The 19,877-nt window shown below is 34.7% G+C and overlaps 1 protein-coding gene across 5 annotated transcripts; it reads left to right on the top strand.

Annotated features, from left to right (window-relative positions):
* Nucleotides 1-520: 520 nt before the first annotated feature.
* LOC104210001 (phospholipase A1 PLIP1, chloroplastic) lies at nucleotides 521-11,535 on the top strand. Of its 5 annotated transcripts, XM_009758786.2 has the most exons (8): nucleotides 521-850; nucleotides 1,045-1,340; nucleotides 6,923-7,016; nucleotides 7,601-8,327; nucleotides 9,112-9,639; nucleotides 9,794-9,853; nucleotides 9,974-10,390; nucleotides 10,560-11,535. In XM_009758786.2, exons 4-8 carry the CDS (start codon nucleotides 7,641-7,643, stop codon nucleotides 10,977-10,979), a joined length of 2,112 nt encoding a protein of 703 aa, XP_009757088.1. In that variant the 5' UTR covers nucleotides 521-850; nucleotides 1,045-1,340; nucleotides 6,923-7,016; nucleotides 7,601-7,640; the 3' UTR covers nucleotides 10,980-11,535. The 5 variants fall into 5 exon arrangements, with proteins under 5 accessions (XP_009757088.1, XP_009757087.1, XP_009757091.1 ...); XM_009758785.2 differs by lacking the exon at nucleotides 6,923-7,016; XM_009758789.2 differs by lacking the exons at nucleotides 521-850; nucleotides 1,045-1,340 and adding an exon at nucleotides 4,505-6,385.
* The last annotated feature ends 8,342 nt before the right edge of the window (nucleotides 11,536-19,877 follow it).

Genomic DNA, 19,877 nt, shown 5'->3' with positions numbered 1-19,877 from the left:
ATCAAAAGGAGCTTTTGCATGGTTATAGGCTCAATCTCACGAGCTCAATGGCCAAGAAACGATACAAAGCTTTATGTACAATGTTCTAGTTTTATGAAAAGAATTGTAAATGATAAGTGAAAGTTTGAAGTTATACAAACATTTTTGATTTATTTTTTGGCCTCCAATGTTTGTTAGTGACAACACATGATTACTATATATGTCGACATTAACCTTCCGATATGATTGATATTTTTTTGCTTATCGATGACTAATTCAACTGATGCACTCTTTTTAAAATTAGACTTTACTAATTCAGAAATTGCATCCGTAAAAAGAATACATTTTAAAAATAACTAAAAATGATAAAGATATGAGGTAATGGGCTTAATGCCAAGGTTAAAAATGTAAAGTGGAGGTGAAGATTCTCAAAGGAAAGAGGGACTCAAATACCACGTGACAAGATTCTGTGAGGCTGGTTTTTGTTATTCCACCCTGCCATTTGCCAACGTCCCTTATATAATACCCCTACAGACATCACAACACTACCCCAGATCCCACTCTCTCCAACTTTTCTGTATGTTCTTAGCAAAGAGAGAGAGAGAGAGAGAGAGTGAAGATCTTTGGCGTTCATGAGTTTTCTCAGCAAGTTCACGACATTCTCACCATATGAAAATTTACCAAATAATTTCAGCACTTGAACAACTTTTTGTTCAAGTACATTTATTTAACTTTAGATTTGTATTAGGATTCAGTGCAGTGGTACGCATTGACATTTAGTTTATACATAACTTTTTTTTGGCAATCGGAGCTTTGATTCAATCGGCCTTGAAGTAGCCCCAAGACCAAGAGTGGTATCGGCTATCGCATTGTATGTTAATCATTTATTTGTTGTATTTAATTCTACCGTCTTTTTTTTTTCATTTGTTTCGAATAAAAAATACAACATTCATTAGTATGTTAGGTTTCGTTTGTTGTGGTAGATTTTTTGAGTAAATGCTGGACGCATGAGCTTCACCACATTATTTGAGCCGGAAATGCACTAAATCTTTTCCCCTTTCACAGACGCGTTCACATTTGGAGTTAGGCTTTTGCTCCGAGGAAAGTGACTCCATTTCTCGAACGTTTTCCGGCAGAGACGATTGATCGGAGTGATCAGAGGTTTCCTCTGTTTTTGCTGCTCTTTGTTCAACGTGGCGATTGGATTTATGTATAAAATAGTTTCGGAATAAGACGGCATTCGGTTTCTCTTTTCTGGTGGCTTTCTGATCGGAACTTCGATATCTGATTTCATGACCTGGAAAAAGCTCTAGAAGTCGTGTGGAATCGTATGTGATCGTAATCATATTGAGAATTTCCAGGTATTTATTTCTCTTTTGCTTCATAGTATCTTTAATTATTATTATTTTACTACTAGCGAAAATAAGATTTCTCAACATTTTGACTGATGTAGTAATTCTCATATTTTCAACGTTGACCGATACATACATTGAATTGTTCAGAAATGACAAAATATGTTCTTTCTTTATTTTGTTCTTTGTATCATTGTTTGGAGTAAATGTGGATGGTGTACTTGTTCTTAAATGCTGCTATAGTTCGCTGGTAGATCGTTCACTTCAATAACGACGTATAGCGTATAGCTAAAGGGGTCTGTTTGTTTGGGAAACACATTATCTAGGGCTACCTATCCCGGGATTGTTATCTCACTCTACCATAGTGATAAAAATAAAGCTACAATTCGGAGATTAATTATACTATGATTTTATCTCAACCAAACAGGGGATACCCTCATCTTAAATTTAATCTACGGATTAATTATCTCTTATCCTTCATACCAAATATAAACGTAGTATAAACTCATCTCAAATTTAATGCCGAAACTTATTTAATCTTGCAAATGAGTAGTCTCGCTATGTTTATTTATGTGCCCTGTTCTGCTTGGGGTTGTGGGGGGGGGGGGGGCAGTTTAATCAACTTCCGGAGTGAAATTAAATATAATTAAGCACCTTTTGAGAAAACCGATTTTGTTGATTTAAACTCTACATTAGTTGATTTGTTTGAAAAACACATTAATTTCCTTTTTATACAATTTACAACAAAAAATCAAAAGGAAGTCATAATTATAGAGCTGGAGTTAGAACCTACTTTTGAACCATTACTAAATACTAAGCGTTATTTCTTTTAAGTAGTTGAGCAGCAATCAGAATTGCAATGTGCTTAACTTCCATAATAAATTGTCACAAAAGTAACAGAAATGTCTTGCAAACAAAATAGTAAAACAGAACCAAGTGGGCAAAGCATAGGTGAAGGCTGATTTGTGGCAAATATTTTTATCGTTAATTGTTTGGTTATTTATTATTAGAACAATATGGGTTTGAATATTTTTTTTAAATAAATACTGAAAATTCATACAGCTGACTCGAATTAATTTAGAACTAAGACAGAGTTAATGGACTTTATACCCTTTTATGTTTTCTCTTTAAGTTGCTTGACTATTATTTGTTCATCTAAAATAGTGTAATTACTAGGGGTGTGCGTAGGTCGAGTTGGTTCAGGTTTTGCAATTACCAAATCAAACCAATTGTGTCGGATTATTAAATCTAAAAACCAAATCAAGCCAATAAAACTCGGGTTTTTCAATCTCGGATTTTCGAGTTTTTTCGGGGGGGGGGGGGGGGAGTTCGGGAAAATCTTCGTAGCACAAAACATATAACTTGTGCTCAAAATATTTTTTAAATCCTAGTAAGATACAACAATATAAAGTATTTTTCAAGAAAATAATACAAAATATGAGATGTGTCATGCCATTATCCTAAAATATTCAACAATAAAATTAAGTAATATAAATATTGCTAATTAAAAATAAACATAATCTAAAAGTACTAAGTTATGCTAAAATAAGTAGACTAATAAGTGGAGTATTAATTACATGACTAAACGCTAAAGAAAAATAAAAATAGGTTATGTATTTTTATCTAAAGCATTGTAAAACAAAAATTAGATATTCAATACATTGTCATTCCTAGAATTGAACTGAATATCTTTTGTTAACATTAGTATTGATTTGATTTTGGTTTGGTCTTTTGTTAGCATTATTTAAGGGGTTTTGACATAGTTACCCACAAAAATAAAATTATTTACCCTTGTTTACTCATTTGTTTTTCTACCCATAAACTAATTACATTTCCTACCCATAATAGTTTTTGTGGGGAATATTTCTTTATTCTCCAATTCTTTTTTTTATTTCTATGCTTCTTTTCTTCTTTTTTTCTTTTGCCTTTTCTTTTTTCTCGTTTTCTTCTTATGTTTTTCTTTTTTCCTTTTCTAATTTCATTTAACTTCTTTTTTTTATTCTTTTTCTCTTCATAATCTAATTTCATTTACCGTTTTCACTATTTTTTATTATTCCTTTTTATACAATAAGAAAAATTAACTGATATAGCAAATATTTGTTCACCTTTTTTTAATATAACTTGTACAATATACCTTATGTTTTTTTTCTTTCTCATTTATTAAATTCAATTATTAAACTAAAATAATATTAGTTGTCACTTGATCTAATTCACCGAATATCACATTGATTGCTGTTGCGCACCATAAATTACATAATCAGATTGTAAGAATCAACACGTGATTGCCATGCAAACCTTGATCTACCTCCCTATAAGTATCAGTATACACTCTATCATTAGCAGTAATACAACCAGTTATAGAGCAAGAAAACATAATCTACGGCAACCAAATCTCCATATATACTAGTTAGAATAAAAATGACAATAAAATATTGAAAAATGCAACAAAAATATAAGTAGCAAAAAAGACTTCTAGTACCATGTGATACCAATAGGGTATATATTTATACAGAGGCGGATCCAAGATTCTAAGTTTATGGGTTCCTGTCGCAATTTCAAATTAATATACAATAATAACTAGGTTCACAAATAGATATTTAATAAAAAATTTAACAAAAATACAGGATCTACACAAAAGTTACTGGGTTCCCGGGAACCCATATACTACACGCTAGATCCGCCCCTGTATGTATACCAACAGAGCATGTGATTTCTCTAAAATATTGCTACAACTATTTGCGACTATATTACTGTACCAAAACATTAAAGGACGCAATAAAAGTATGAGAAAATTACATGCTCGTATTGCAAGCTAAATATTCGCAAAATAACTTGCTCATTTTGTATACTAAGAGGGTATATAGTTGTATGGGGTTGTTCCAACAATTGCCTATAACTATAAAAACTATTACATAATACACATAATTTATGTCCATCGGCACACAAAAATTCCAGCATTGCAACTCATGTTTATATAAATAATTTCATAATAGAATTCACTTAAGATGCAGCTAAAACAACCAAAACAATGTTCAACTACCATATGATACCAATATGGCATATAACTATACCAACATGGTATACAATTTTACTAGTTAATTCCCGGCAACTATATGACTATACTACTATTACATAACACACATGCATAAAGAGAAAAAAAAATAGTGTACCACATATTAATATAATAAGGTATTTCAAGATATTGTACTATATTACTATTATTAAAAGAAAATCAAATATTGTATCAATTAAATGCAGCTAATACAACCAAAAAATGATTCAACTAGTATATGATACCAATATAGTATATAGATATACTAATAGGGTAATAGTTGGAATGAATTGTATACTAAAATGGTATATTTGTATACTATTTGAGTATACAATACAAATTCGTCTTCTACTCTGGTTCAACTATATTTCAACCCAAATTTCTAAAATCTACTACAAAATCTCCACTAAATTGACTAAAACTTTAGCTACAGCCTCCAATCAACTTTCCAAACAAACCCATACAGGATCAGATCAAAATAATTAAAAACTCAAACAAACCAAGTTATGAGTTACAAGCTTCAAGGTCCTTCAATGGTGGATTTAAATTTTTGTACAATAAATCTCCAAAAACCAACATCAAAGGTACAATCTACATATCAAAGAACAATAACTAACGAATCTACACAACTGTGGATGAAAAACGGTTGCCACAGAAAGATTTCATCAACAGTGAGTACTTGGGTTCATCAGGAAAAAAAGAAGGATTGTTGTTTTTTTGGAGAGATGTTTGAAGCTCTAAAGAATTTGCCAAGATCAGTGTGGATTCTTCTAATGGTCACAGTTGTGAACCGGATTGCTTGGTTTCCATTCATCTAATGGTCACAGGCTTCTGTACAATAAATTTTGAATTCTTGAAAACAAAATCTGTCATAAAATTTCAAGAAAAGAGCAGTTTTCTAATGCATAAACTGGACGATAGAAGAAAGAAAGAAAGATGGTTGGCAAGGAAAAAATCGGGTAAATAGTTTGGGCCTCATGGGTAGGAGTAGTAAATAGTTTGGGCCTGGGCATTAATGGGTAAATAGTTTAGTATTAATGGGTATAAAGTGAGATTTTCTCATTATTTAAGTTACTAGTATTAATGACTATAAAACGTATTGGAACATTCAAAAGTTCTAAGTCTAACCTTGAAATAATAATACCTTAAAAGATAAAATTATGAAAAAGTTTAAGAAATATTTATAAATTACATCACAATAAATATATTTATATATTAGATATATCTAAAAAATTTATATATGTAGTGTCGGGTTGGTTTAGTTTCGGTTAGTTAAAACCAAACCAAACCAATTATGGTCGGAGTTTTTTTTCCAACACCAAACCAAATTATAATCAAATTTTTTACTCGGTTTGACTCGAATTATCGAATTGGTACAGTTTGTCGGTTTCCTTTGTACACCCCTAGTAATTACTAAACCAACGGTGACCGAAAATTTTGTTTCAGTACAAAGGGGATGAAACGAAACAGGAAAAAACAAAGGAATTAATAGAGCCACAAGTTTTTTCTCAATTGAACAATAAAAATGACGAAGGACAAAGAAAACCAGGAATTGGTGACTAAGATAAATTTAATTAGAAGAATACATTTGCGAGGTAGTAGTAAAAGAACCAACTCCTTTACAGCAATTAAGCAAGAACTTTCCAAAAGTAGGTGTACTTTATTAAGGAGCCTCCTTTTAAGTTGTGACTATTTTGCAGTGTTCATTTATGATGGGCAAAAGAAATATTATATTCATAATATTACTATTTTGCATAGAAATTTCCGCTCTAATGCGAACATATTAGGTGGTAGCTAGGAAACTTATGGGACTACAAATCGTAGGACTTAACCAGAGACGATAAATCCAAGGATGCAGAAGGATTGGATGAACGATATGGTCAATGTAGGAGTTGAAATTAGGAGTGACCCATCTTCCCATACCCAAACTTCAATTTCTAGCTTCTCATCAAATCATTACTTTGTGTCATCCTCTCATTAAATGGTTCCATGGGCTGTTACAGTAAGTCATATGCCTTGGATTTTGTAGGTTGTAACTCCTTTAGTACACTCTTAATTCGAATCATGTTATTTATAGGCGTTTGTATACGTTAAAGACATTATATATGGACTTAATTATAAGAGTATTTTTCTAACTTGTGATTTATATTTCTTTAAATATTTTATTTAATTAATACTCCACTAATTGAAATAGTAAGAGTATATTAGAAAAAGATTAATAAATGACTTTCTTAGTTTTTACAACATCAAATATTTTGAAACAAATTTAATTTGTCAAAACTATTAATATTTGAGATTGGAGTAGTATTGAGCAAGTTCATAACAATTACAAAGAATACAGCGTATACACTTTTTGATCCAACAGCCATCACCCTCCATGCCCCTTTTTTCTCCTTAGACTGATCCAGCACCTAGCAGATAAAATTCCACGTCATCGTTCTTTTCATGAAAAATGGAGTTCAAATTTGTTTCCAATGCTGAAGTTTAATAGTAATACTGATCCTCTTTCATCTTCTTCTTGGACATCGTCTTCGTCGAGAACGCTAAAATTGAGGATTCTACATCGAAATCAACAGCAAAATGCTTATTTTGTCAAGTTTATAGCTCAAGACAAATCTTTGTTGCTTACCAAGGTACGGACTTAGTTAATATTTCGTGTAAACTTCAAAAGGAAAATGTAGTTGCCACATGCATTACGCAACAGCGACATAGATGGCTAAATCTAAACCTTCTTTTCACAAATTTGTTCTCTAGCCATGTTGGGGTTCGGCATGAGGCAGCCCCAGATTGGACTTCGCCATATAAACTATGCTAATAGAAAACTTAGACGTTCATTTGTCCTTGGAAATCTAAAGTCAAATTTGGGTTTAGGAATATGAAAAGATTGTAGAATCCAAAGTAAACATCGATTACAGTGTTGAACTCTAACATTCGATCACTGTCTCATTACAGGTCCAAATTACTGTTATGCCCATATCCTTTTGATAGAATAGGCAAGCTACATTAATTATGATAAAGTAGTCATGTTCAAAGTCCTCCAAATTTGTGCTTTACGGTCGTTAAATGGAATCATCCTTATGTCCTCGTTGTGCACAAAGCCATACTTTGTCATGAATAGCTTCTTTATAAGACCCCTCTTCTTTAATGTTTAAATTCAACAAGCCCCCAAGAATCCTTCTTATTAGATCTCTCCTTGATTTCTTCTTCTAATGTGTAGGCTCTAGGTCGCCACAAGCAGTGATCAAGTCTTGGCAATCATGGCATGCAGTTGTGTATCCATAATAAGCTCTCCTGTGACCAAAAGCTCTAAAGATGCGTGGAAGGAGCAAGACAACTTCCGGAGTTCATTTTCGAGCAAAGGGACTCGCGAAAAGGCTCAAATAAGAAGATCCTATTCCGACAACCACCTGTGCTGTCGTGCAAATCGTATCCAGAGTTCAGCAACACAGCCAAAACTGAAGAGTAGTCATTCCACAGGAGGTCCCTTTAAACTTCAGTTGTCAAGTTCTTTCCTCCCTGATTCTCTTCGGTCGTTCTTGTTTGATATTGACACCAATAAGGATATTAACATAGAGGACGTTATCTTTGAGACTGATCCTGACCATGATAATGATCATGACAACAACGGGATAGAGGTTGAGGACGAAACAAGAAGGTCCAATTGGATTCGAAGGCTCGTGGAGCTTAGGAGAAATTGGATAGAGAAACAGAAGAAGAATGACACTGCAGAGATGCTCGAAGACAACATGGAAAGTAGTGGAGGAGGTTGTGAGGATGAAGGTTGTGATGTAGACTATGAAGATGATAATGATGCAGCTGGGGAGATGAACATTGATAGAGAATCCTTCTCCAGGTTGTTAAGGCGAGTCTCCTGGTCGGATTCAAAGCTTTTCTCTCGGATGGCGTTCCTATGCAACATGGCTTATGTTATTCCCGAGATTAAGGTTTGTTCACTTATCCTGGACATGAATAAGGCAAAGTTATTTCTTTATTACTAATTTTCTCATAATCTGGTTTCAATCTTCACCTACCAAATCCTCCCTCTCCACTACATATGAAAAGGTAAAACAGAAAATGGATAAAGAATAGCTATTTAATAGTATTCATCATTGTGTATGTCACCCTTTTCTTTTGCGTGTGTATGTTTTTCCTTTTTTCTTTTTTAATTTTCTTTCCTTGCTGTGCAAAAAAAGATATAACATGCATGACAAGAAAGCTGTTGAACTTGAACATTACATCCATCGTAGTGAAAACTACCAGGGAAAAGCTCCCAGGTTTTCCCCCTTTCCGCTTTGCTCTTTCTTTTTAGAGGTCATTATCTGGAAGTAAATGGTTCATCAGCATTTGGCACTTGCCTTTCATTTCAAAGGCTAGGGGATTTCTTTGGAAGGGAAGCCTTAAGGCCACATAATAACACTGAAACCAGAACAAGGTAGGTTGGGCAGCCATATGCATGCAGTGCTCAAGGAAGGCCTCCCAGTCCCAATGCGGTCCCAAACATCTTTTCCCAGTTGATGTTAGATAAGTTTACCATAGCTGTACTTCAGTTAAATAGTCATTTAATCAAGAGGCGCCTAGAACAATTCACGCCTTTAGGTCATTCTTAATCTATCTCGCCTTTGAGGAAATTCTCCCTGCTTGTGGCATGATTGATTAATTAATACTAGTATTTATTTCAAGTTGTTCTAATCAAGTCTAAGAAGTGAATATCACTCCTCCAATATGCAGCCCGAGGATTTAGAGAGATGCTATGGTCTAGACTTCGTAACATCTTCCTTGGTGAAAAAAGCGGAAGCTATGGCTATCAAAGCCAAGTTCGACAAGGATTCAATTCGTATTCTAGTGCCATCATCAGATAGTGCAGTGCCTAATACAGATAAAACAGAGGAAACTGAGCATAAGCATCTACCTCGGCCATCTGTTGCTTATGATATAGCAGTTTCGGCAGCATCTTATGTCCAATCCCGTGCTAAGGACCTATTATCACTTGGCAATGAAACCAATTTGGCAGTTGATGATGTGACCTTGAAAGGCAATAAAGAGTGTTTCACAGATGAAAAAGATAACTCTTCCCCAAGGGTATACAAGTCAGAGATGGCTGCATATGTAGCTGCATCAACAATGACAACAATGGTTGCTGCTGATGAGGAACAAAAACTGGAGGCAGCAAGGGACCTTCAATCACTGCAGTCCTCACCTTGCGAATGGTTCATTTGTGATGACTTAACCACATATACTCGTTGTTTTGTTATTCAGGTAAATAAATTCTTGTATAGATATAGAACAGTTTAAATAAACAATTGGATATCCAATAGAGTGGGATACTGAAAAATAAAACTTTTTCCCAGAAAAGTGTGGGTATTATTCACTTTCATCCAGATTGACAAACTAATCTATGTGTGAACTGCAGGGATCAGACTCATTGGCATCATGGCAGGCAAATCTTTTCTTTGAACCCAGCAACTTTGAGGTAGGCATCAGTAGTGACTCTTTATATCTTGTATCTACTTATTCTTTGATAGGAAAATCTTGTATTTATAATTATGGAGAAGATGAACTGAATCAGCTACAACTAATTTAATTTTCACAGGAAATGGATGTGTTGGTTCATCGAGGAATTTATGAAGCTGCAAAAGGAATATATGACCAATTCATGCCAGAGATAATGGAGCATCTGCAGAGGTTTGGCAACAAGGCAAAGTTTCAATTTACCGGCCACTCTCTTGGAGGAAGCCTCTCACTTTTGGTCAACTTAATGCTGCTAACTCGAAAGGTCGTCAAACCATCCTCTCTTCTACCAGTTGTCACTTTTGGATCACCATTTGTGTTCTGTGGTGGTCAAAAAGTGCTCAATGATTTGGGTTTGGATGAGAATCATGTGCAATGTGTGATGATCCATAGAGACATTGTCCCGAGGGCATTTTCATGCGTCTACCCAAACCATGTGGCCCAAGTCCTCAAACGTTTGAATAGTACATTCAGATCCCATCCGTGTCTGAATAAGAATGTGAGCACGCTCTCTCTTTCATAGTTTCTAGATTTAGAATTTTGGAGTTACTTTAAATCCCATCCAGTGACCAAGAAAAAAGTTACATTTACATTTTTACAACTCAGATGTTACTTCCAGCTTTGTGTACCAATCTAACCCACCCTGGTAAATGTGCTTATTTTTGCAGAAAATGTTATACTCTCCAATGGGAAAAATATTCATCGTCCAGCCTGATGAGAAGTCATCCGCTCCTCACCCTTTTCTTCCTCCGGGCAGTGGCCTTTATACCCTAGACAACAACCATTGTGCATTTACTAGGAGAGCTTTCAGAGCCTTTCTGAATTCTCCACACCCATTAGAAATTCTAAGTGACCCTACAGCATATGGTTCTGGTGGTACAATTCTCAGGGACCATGACTCGAGCAATTATCTGAAGGCAGTGAACAGCATTATAAGACAACGGAAAAAGCTCCTTGTCCGGAGAGTAAGAAAACAGAGGAACATTATTTGGCCGTTATTGGCTTCACAATCTCCACATGCATGGAGCCATGAGCGCAACATGGAAACTAGAGGAATATTAAGAAAGGAAATAATGTCAAGCGTTTGATTTCTTAGCGAGAATTCATACCCCCTCCCTTGAGTTTTCTCTTGCCTCGGACGTGCCAAATTACAAACTGTTAGAAGAGCTCAACCTCATTTGAGAAGTCTTCCTGCCAACTAGAACCTCTTAAGTTATCCTATAACATAAGATTTTGACAGAACCATAAGAGGGAGAAAATGGTTCAGCCTATTATATGAAGACTGTTGATGTACCATATAGCAACAAAGTGCTGATTTATCAGGAAAGCAATAAGCAAAGGAGACTGGTATGGCTACTATTCTTCACACTGCAATATTGAAGTGCATGGTGTTAGTAACGATCTTCGGAAAAGGAGAACGGATATAGTAATGACAGAAATCATAAGAGGAAGTACAGGAAATGTTTCTAAAAGTTGTCAAATCGTATCATCTTGTATATAGTCTAGTGAGTCACAACACCTTGTCAAGTAAATTTATCATGGAAATAGTTGTTTATAATGTAAATAAAATGTCACTTGTGAGTTGTGAAGTCTTACTTGAAAACTAGTAATAAGATTTTGGAAGCTCATCTCCCATCATCCACACAGCATCAGATCACAGAAAGGTTCATAATGCTCTCTCCTCATCACAACCAAGAAGCTATACTACGTTGTCCTATATTGTTCAAAGTTGTTTCAAGTACCTGATGTGAACACTCATCCATATAAAGCACAAACATGTTATAGAAACCCACACTCCTCCTTTCAGATATTAAAAGAGGAAAGTCTCAAGAGTTAAGTGTCCAAGGACCAACAGATTTGAAAGGTGAACTGATGATTTGAGAAAGTGGATGCTAGCTAATGCATAAATTTAACTCTCTGCTCCATGTTATTCAATTATATCAGCAGATATACTCTTTTAGAAGCAGTGGTCTTCTCTCAATTGTCGTTTCCTGTTTTATTGAGAATTATACAGGCAGCTATAGAACTAGTACATTTATAGTACCTTCTTGTTTCTTTATAATGAATTTACTTCACCTATTAAAAAGTAAAACTATACCGGAAGCCAAAAATATCACAAGCAAAGACAACATCACAATTCCAAATGACCAGAAAAAAATACGAAACTCGAGAATCAGTAATTCAACAACTCATACTCTATTTAACCATAAGACAAATTTTAAAATGCATTCCTCCGAGGATAACCTATTACAGAGTAAATAAACAGAGATTAGCTTCAGTTCTCACCCTTCAACCTGCAGGTACTTTCAAAAACTCCTCTAAATTCACATAAATGAGAAGAAGAAAAATACAGATTGGCTAAACAAGTCGGAAAACTGACTTTAGGAGAAAATTTCATCTTAATCCTCATAACTATCCTAAATTTAACTTGACTTCTAACTTCTAAGATGCAGGGTCTCACTTTTCCTCTTGTTCATTCATAACTTCTTCATTCCTCCTCCTTCTCATCTAAGGCTATAAGGTATTTTTCCTGTAGCTTAGCTACTTTAAAGGCATCAATAATGCTTGTCGGGTTTTTCATATCCACCATAGTCTTAATTTCTGGCTTCAGGCCTGCAATAAAACACGACAAGTAGAACATCTCCTGTAAACCGGGATAGGCATCAATCATGTCGCACTGAACCTTCTCAAAACTTAATAGGTATTGCTCAACATCCATTTCCTCAGTCTGTTCAAGACTCCTAAATTTGGCCATTACATCCATGGGTTCAGGACCAAACCTTTAACAGATGTCAACGCAGAATTTCTCCCAAGTAACCGATCCTCCATTGTCCTTAAAATAGCATTGATACCAAATATAAGCTTCACCCTTAATGTTCAGGGCAACATATGCCATTTTCTTATGCTCTGGAATTTGACAAAGGTCGAACAGGTTGTTGCGTCGGAATATCCATCCCTTTAGGTTTTCAAGGTCAAATTCGGGGAATTTGAGTTTAATTTTCGGGGGTTTGTTAATGATTGAGTGTAACATGGAGGTTAGCTGGTTGTGGTTTGTTTCAAGCTTATCGAGACGCTGCTTGTTGCCAGCAACAAACAACTGAAGCTGCGACTCCATTCGCTTAATGCCCACCTCCAGACTTTTCAGTTCTTGGTTCAAATCAGCCATGGAAGATTTCTATCTCCAAACACAAAGGAAAGAAGGTTAAAAGGAAGAAAAAGAGGCAAAGAAAAGCTAAGCTCAAAAGAGCTAGGGTTTCAATGAGCAGGTTGCACAGCTCGTACGGGGGGGTATTTGTAGGCTGTAGTACTGATCAGTTAACTGCATATTCCATGCACGACGCTAACAAACTGACACAGCACAATTTCACTCGCTACAATTACCCCTGCTATTTTCCAATTGGACAGTAAACCCCCCTCCATAGGCAATAAAACGAAACTATCATTTGTATTTCACCTGAGCCTGTTAATCGGGCCGGGCCAGCCCAATCACAGTCCGATTCGACCCAGTTCAGCCCGGTAAGCTGGGGGTAGGGACGGGTTGGGGAGGGTTGGGCGGGAATGAACAAATTTTGGTAACCGGTGCCCCGGAACCCGGTTAGTCCGGTTAACCGTTACCGTATTTTTGCCGAGTTACAACCCGGTCCAGCCCGGATACCGTTGTAAAATTTTATTTTAATTTTAATTTTTGGACCGTTGCCAACGGTCAAATTCAAAAATGACCGTTGGGCAATAGTCATTTCGGCCTACCCCCTTAAGAAAATAGCCCCCGCCCCTAATAATTGATAAATTATAATTTTAACCTTTTAAAAACTATAAATAGCCCCCCTTCTTCTTCACTTTTTCTCACAATTTGCTCTCTTACTACTCTAATTCTCTCTCAATTCACTCTTGATAATATTGCTTATTGCTCTTAAATTCTCAATTACTTATTATTTCAAGTTCAATCTAATATTTACTTTAGTCACTACAAAATTATAATTATCAAATATCAAGTATTCAAGTGAAGTGTGATATCAATATTCAAATCATCAAATATCAAGTATCAACTGAAGTTAATATCAAATTTAGTGCGGTATTCGGAATACCGGTACACTTGTTCAATCTTTTTCTCTTCTTTGGTGTATATTATTATTTTATTATTTAGAATTTTTAATTTAATTTACATAGTGGATATATTTAGAGCAGCCAAAAAAACGTGTACTAGTAGGAGTGGTAGTAGTAAGAGTAAAACTTCTAAAAAATCAAGAGGTGGTGTTGGTTCTTCTAGTAGCTTTACACATATTTATGAAAGTTCACCTGAAAATTAAAATGTAGATTATGAGCGACTTCAAGAAAATTATAGTATAGATGATAATTTAGATGATATTCAATCACTTGATAATCTTGAAACACCACCAGCTATACTTGGTAATGCTAGTCAAACTCAAAATGTTAGGGGTGGAGGTCGTGGTAATACAGGTAGGCCTCCCCTCCCTATTAAGAAGAATCGAAGATTAAGAAGTTAGTGTTGAAATTTTTTTGAAAGACTAGAATAAGATAAAAATTATGTAAGATGTCAAATTTGTAAGGAAGTTTATAAACATGAGACCAGAGGTAAGGCAGGGGGAACGGGTCAACTTCTTTGGCACATGGTAGATAACCACCCTATTGCATGGGGTGCTGATGAGGAAGGTGGGTAACAAAGACTTAACCCGGGTACTGGCGGTTTAATGGTAAATACGATATAGTGAAAGATCTGGAAGAATTAGCTAAAATGATTGTTTTAGGTTGTTTACCTTTTAGTTTTGCTGCTTCACCATATCTTGTTACTTATATTCAAAGAATTTATAACCTTTTATTTAAAGGTATTCCTAAAAGTACTTGTAGAGTTGATAACTTTAAGCTTTTTGGATAATGTCAGACGTATATCCGTTATTTATTCGTCCGTCTTTCTTGTAGAGTTTCTCTTACTTCTGATATTGGTCGTGCTGTAAATGAAAATGATTATTTGACTATTACATGACATTGGATAAATGATACTTTTTGTATGAAAAAACGTATTATTGCTTTTAAATATGATGAAGATCAAAGTCATACTGGTGCATTTATAAGTAATATTATCCATGAAGTTGTTATATTTTACAATCTTGCAGATTTTTTTTTTGTGTATGTCAGTTGATAATGTTTCTAACAACAATGCTGCTATTACAATATTAAAATTGCATCTATACCCACCACTTCCTGAAATATTTCATGTTAGGTGTGCATGTCAAAATTATAATTTGATTGTGAAGGGTGGCCTTGAATGATTTATAGATGAGATCACTTTAGTTAGAAGAGATGTTGGTGTAATTCAAGGAAATAATATAAGTACTAGATTAAATGCATTTAAGGGAAAATGTGTACATTCTGGACTAAAATCAAAACTCATGCCTGAATAAATAGTTACTAGGTGGAATTATACTTATTTATTCTTAAGATGTTGTTATAAATGTTAAATGTCTATAACTTAATTGCTAATTCTCGTTGTACCGATCCTAACCGTTTGTTAACATGTAGAACTTGGGATGTCATTGAAGATGTTGTAAAAAAATTTATGTGGCAACACTTGAGTTTTCTCGAGCTTATTATCCTACTATTGCAAATGGTTTAGTTCATATTGCTGAAATTTCTCCTTTACTCTATAATTTGAAGAAGAAAGAAGGATATATTTCTGTTGTTAAATCTTAGCTAGATAAATTTAAGAAATATTTCTACACAATTGGTGCTATCTTAAACCATTCTATCAAAATGGTCACTTGTCGCCAATTAATCATTGCTTTATATGTTTATATGGATATTGGACCAACTGAAACCCCTAATATTGAAACTTGTATTTTTGATCTACACAAATATTTACAAACTTTATATAATTATTATGCTAACATTGTTGATGCTTCTGCTGCTGTAGATGCAAATATTCCTTAAAGTTCAGTTTCAACATTTTGGACCGGTGCTTTGGAGGATAATGATGGTGTTGAAGATTATTTGATTTGGTCTACACTAGGAGAGCATCAACAAACCAGTAGCAGAAATATTGATGAACTCCAATTCTACCAGCAAAAGTCATTAGAGACCCGCACAAAGGAATTTCTACCGCTGGGTTGGTGGAGGAGCAACTCAAATCAATTTTTTGTTCTTTCGACCATGGCTCGAGACGTGCTAATTGTGTCAATTTCAACAGTCGCATCAGAGAGCGCATTTAGCCAAGCAAGGTAGCAACTAGGAGATACTTGTCATTCACTGAGCAGCAACGCGTTGGAAATTCTAGTGTGCTTCAGAGATTGGATAAGATCATAACGGCAACATCAAGGGCGTGAAGAGGTAGATGAAGAAGAGGACCAAAAAATTGGAGATATAATGGTTTATGGTTCTGATTCAAGCAATGCCGGAAACCAAGAAACTCATGTTGACATGGATGAACTTACGAAAATGATGCAAAAAATGTGATGTACTCTTTTTTATTTTTATAATTGTTGTAAACTTTTAAGTTGCAAGATCAAAAATAAAAAATCAAAATAGAACATGTAAATTAATTTGAAGTATTATTTATTATTCAATAAAAATATAAAATGAAAGCCTTCGGAGTTTGATCCTTACATATTTTCTATTGGTCTTATTAAATAATTTTTTGTAGCCACTTACTTTCAAATTTTAAAATTTAAAACTTTAAACTTTAATTCTAAGCCTTAAAAGTTTGCAAACTCTTAGGTATCAATAATACTCAATAAGAAAAATAAAATATGCTACAATATAAATAAATAAGTAACCCGGCCCGGGCCGGACCTGCTAAGCCCGAACCCGGACGGGCCCTAATTAGACCGAAATTTTCCAACCCGTTACCATCCTATTTATCCAGCCCACTAATTAGCCCAGAACAATAACCGGATGGGGGTGTTTTTTCATGTCGAGCCCGGAACTGCCCGTCCGGTTAACACCCATAATTTTACCTTAGATATTTTTTAAAACTAATTAAACCTTGAAATATGTGGAATGGCATAATAATAGGAAAAATGCTTTACCAAAAAAAATCAACTAGTTATAATAATATCTTCAACAATAGCTATAACACAAATTAATAAAGTACATTGAGTTAATTTAAATTTTAAAATTCTACATAAAAATCCTTTGAAGCAAAATAAGTTTTCAAAATCAAAAGAAAAGAAAGGTATGAAATTTAATTGTTGTACAATACTATTGCTTAAACTTTTAACTACTGAAAAATGCATGATTTAATTCATATTAGGTGAGGGTTTGAGGATTTTGTCACTCATTTATACTTTCTTTGGATCACTGTTCCCCATCGTTTTATAATATATTATATTATATTGTATCGTACTGTATCGTATCATTTTATGAATACATTGTTCGGATAGATTGTATTGTTTGTTATTGTTAAATAATATTTTGTTGTTTAGTTTGACTGTATCGTACTATACTATAACTGATAAGTTTACTAAAATACCCTCAATTGTTTAAATATTAAATTTATCAAAAATTATGCGTAAAAATAATTTAAAAAACAAAGCAGAAGAATGCAAAACACCTTAAGAAAGCAGAACAAATGAGAGAGATAGAAGAAGGCAAAACAAAGGAGCATAGCTAATTAGAATTGGGTTAAAAGCAAATTAGGAGAAAAAATAAAACTGAATACGGCAAACACCTTTAATGTTGGCGGCAGAAGTTCTGGAAAAAAATAAAGTAGGTCATAGGTTGGAGATTTGGAGTTAAAATAGCAAAAAAAAAAAAAAAAAAAAGCTAAAGGGTAAAATAGAATTATGGAGTAATAAGTTAGGGCATAATTAGAAAGAAAAATAGGAAACAATCCCACCATACGAAATCAGTTGTTTCAAAAAAAGGGACTTTTTCATTGTTCCGAAAAATGAATTTAACAATTCAATACAATCGATTTTAATGAAACAATCAAAACAAATATTGTTTTGGGATAAGAATACAATACGATACAATGGGGAACAACCATCCAAACAAGCTGCTAGCCTTTGATTTTGAGGTCAAAGGAAATTCTTTAGCCCAGTCAAAGGGAGAGTGGAGTATTATTTCCCAACTCAACAAGTTAAAGGGATTAGGTGAAATTTATTCTTTATCACGATCCGGATTTTCCACCCTCGGAAGTTGTGATGACACTTACTAGTGAAAGCTAGGCAAGCCAACTATTCCGATTAACTTACCCTTTTTATCTTTAACCGCTTAACAATTTTAAGTCAACAAGTCATAAACAATAGAAAATAATAATGCGGAAGAAAGAAATTTAATAATTTAAGCTAATACCAATGTGAATCCATACACATAACCACCTAAAACAGGTGTCACAATCTCATGGACTATCTAGGAATAATACAAATAAGGTACAAACAAAATAAATACACGTTTGTCTCTAAAATAGTAAAGAACAGAAGAAAACTAGATAGGGAGGGGACGCCTAGGCCTGCGAACGCCTGCAGAACTACCTCGGGTCTCCTGATGGACTGAAGGCAGCAACCCCTAGCTAAGGTTTGTATGCTCCAGTACATAGATCTGCACAAAAGAGTGCAGAGTGTAGTATCAACACAACCGACCCCATGTGTTGGTAAGTGTCGAGCCTAACCTCGGCGAAGTAGTGATGATGCTAGGACATAACAAACCAATAACCTGCATCTAAACAGTATCTAACAAAATGATAGTAATAAAAGTAATTCAAAGTAACGAGGGAAGGGTAACATGCTGTGTAGAAATACCAACATAAAGAATCACAATAATAGAGGAATAAAACAATTAATATATTTGAACTGAAAACAACAAGAAGTCAAAACAAACAGGCAATAAGTGCACGACATCACCCTTCGTGCTTTTACTCTTGATCCTCACCAATGCAATCAAGTAATGAAAATGTGCACGACATCACCCTTCGTGATTTATCTCTCTTCTTCACCATGTAATTATTAGAAATGTGCACGGCGTCACCCTTCGTGCTTTATCTCTCTTCCTCACCATATGCCTCAATATCAATAAAAATGTACAAGGCATCAACCTTCGTGCTTTATCACTCTTTCCTCACCAAATGCATAAATATAAATGTGCACGGCGTTACCCTTCGTGCTTTATATCTCTTTCCTCACCCAAATAATAGCAACAATAATCCGGCAAGGGAGTCATCAACAAGAATAGACACATCTCGGCAAGGGAACCAACAGTAAGAAATAAATACGTCCCGGCAAGAGAATCAGCTATAACCAAACTTGTACCAACAATTAACTTCACAAGTGAAATCTTAACTGGATCCAATGCTCAACAATAAACAAATACCACGAAAAATAATCATAAGTCTTGCACAACACGGAGAATCAACAATTTAGGCATTTGTAGTACTTAGTAAGAAACACCACAATTACAATTTAAGACTCACGGGCATGCTTGACAACGACGTATAGATACACGTCACCATACCTATATGTCGTACACTACACTAGCACATAGCAAATAAAGCACAATACCTATTCCCTCAAGCTAAGATTAGACCAAACACTTACCTCGAACTTCCATGGCCAACTCAAGCCTCAAACACCGCTTTTCCTTTAGAATTCGCCTCCAATTTACATATATCTAGCCCAAATTAATTAAACAACATAAATAAATGCTAAAGAATTCATACTCAATGCTTAATTATAGGTTTTCTATCATTTTTCCCAAAAAGTCAAAAATCGACCCCGGGCCCGCTTGGTCAAAACTCGATGTTCGGACTAAAACCCGATCACTCATTCACCCACGAGCCCGAATATGCAATTAGTTTCAAAACTGATCCCAAAACGAGGTCTAAATTCCAACTATTGAAAAAGCCCTAACTCTACCCAAATCCTTAATTTCTACCATAGAAGAACAATATTTAAGCCTAGAAATCCAATGTGTGTTGATGGAAAAGGAAGGAGATGAGTTTAGGAACACATACCTATGATTTGGGATTGAATTTGCTC

Source organism: Nicotiana sylvestris, chromosome 1, assembly GCF_000393655.2.
Source record: "Nicotiana sylvestris chromosome 1, ASM39365v2, whole genome shotgun sequence".
NCBI classification, from domain to species: Eukaryota; Viridiplantae; Streptophyta; class Magnoliopsida; order Solanales; family Solanaceae; genus Nicotiana; species Nicotiana sylvestris.
The sequence above is the reverse complement of the archived record's forward strand: the minus strand, read 5'-3'. Positions and strand labels throughout refer to the sequence as shown.

Excerpts from the sequence above, each read along its gene's own strand:
- LOC104210001 (XM_009758785.2), top strand. The coding sequence starts at position 7,641 with ATGGCATGCAGTTGTGTATCCATAATAAGCTCTCCTGTGACCAAAAGC. Across the intron at positions 9,854-9,973 it reads TTGAACCCAGCAACTTTGAG|GAAATGGATGTGTTGGTTCA; the intron begins GTAGGCATCAGT and ends TAATTTTCACAG. Across the intron at positions 10,391-10,559 it reads ATCCGTGTCTGAATAAGAAT|AAAATGTTATACTCTCCAAT; the intron begins GTGAGCACGCTC and ends TTATTTTTGCAG.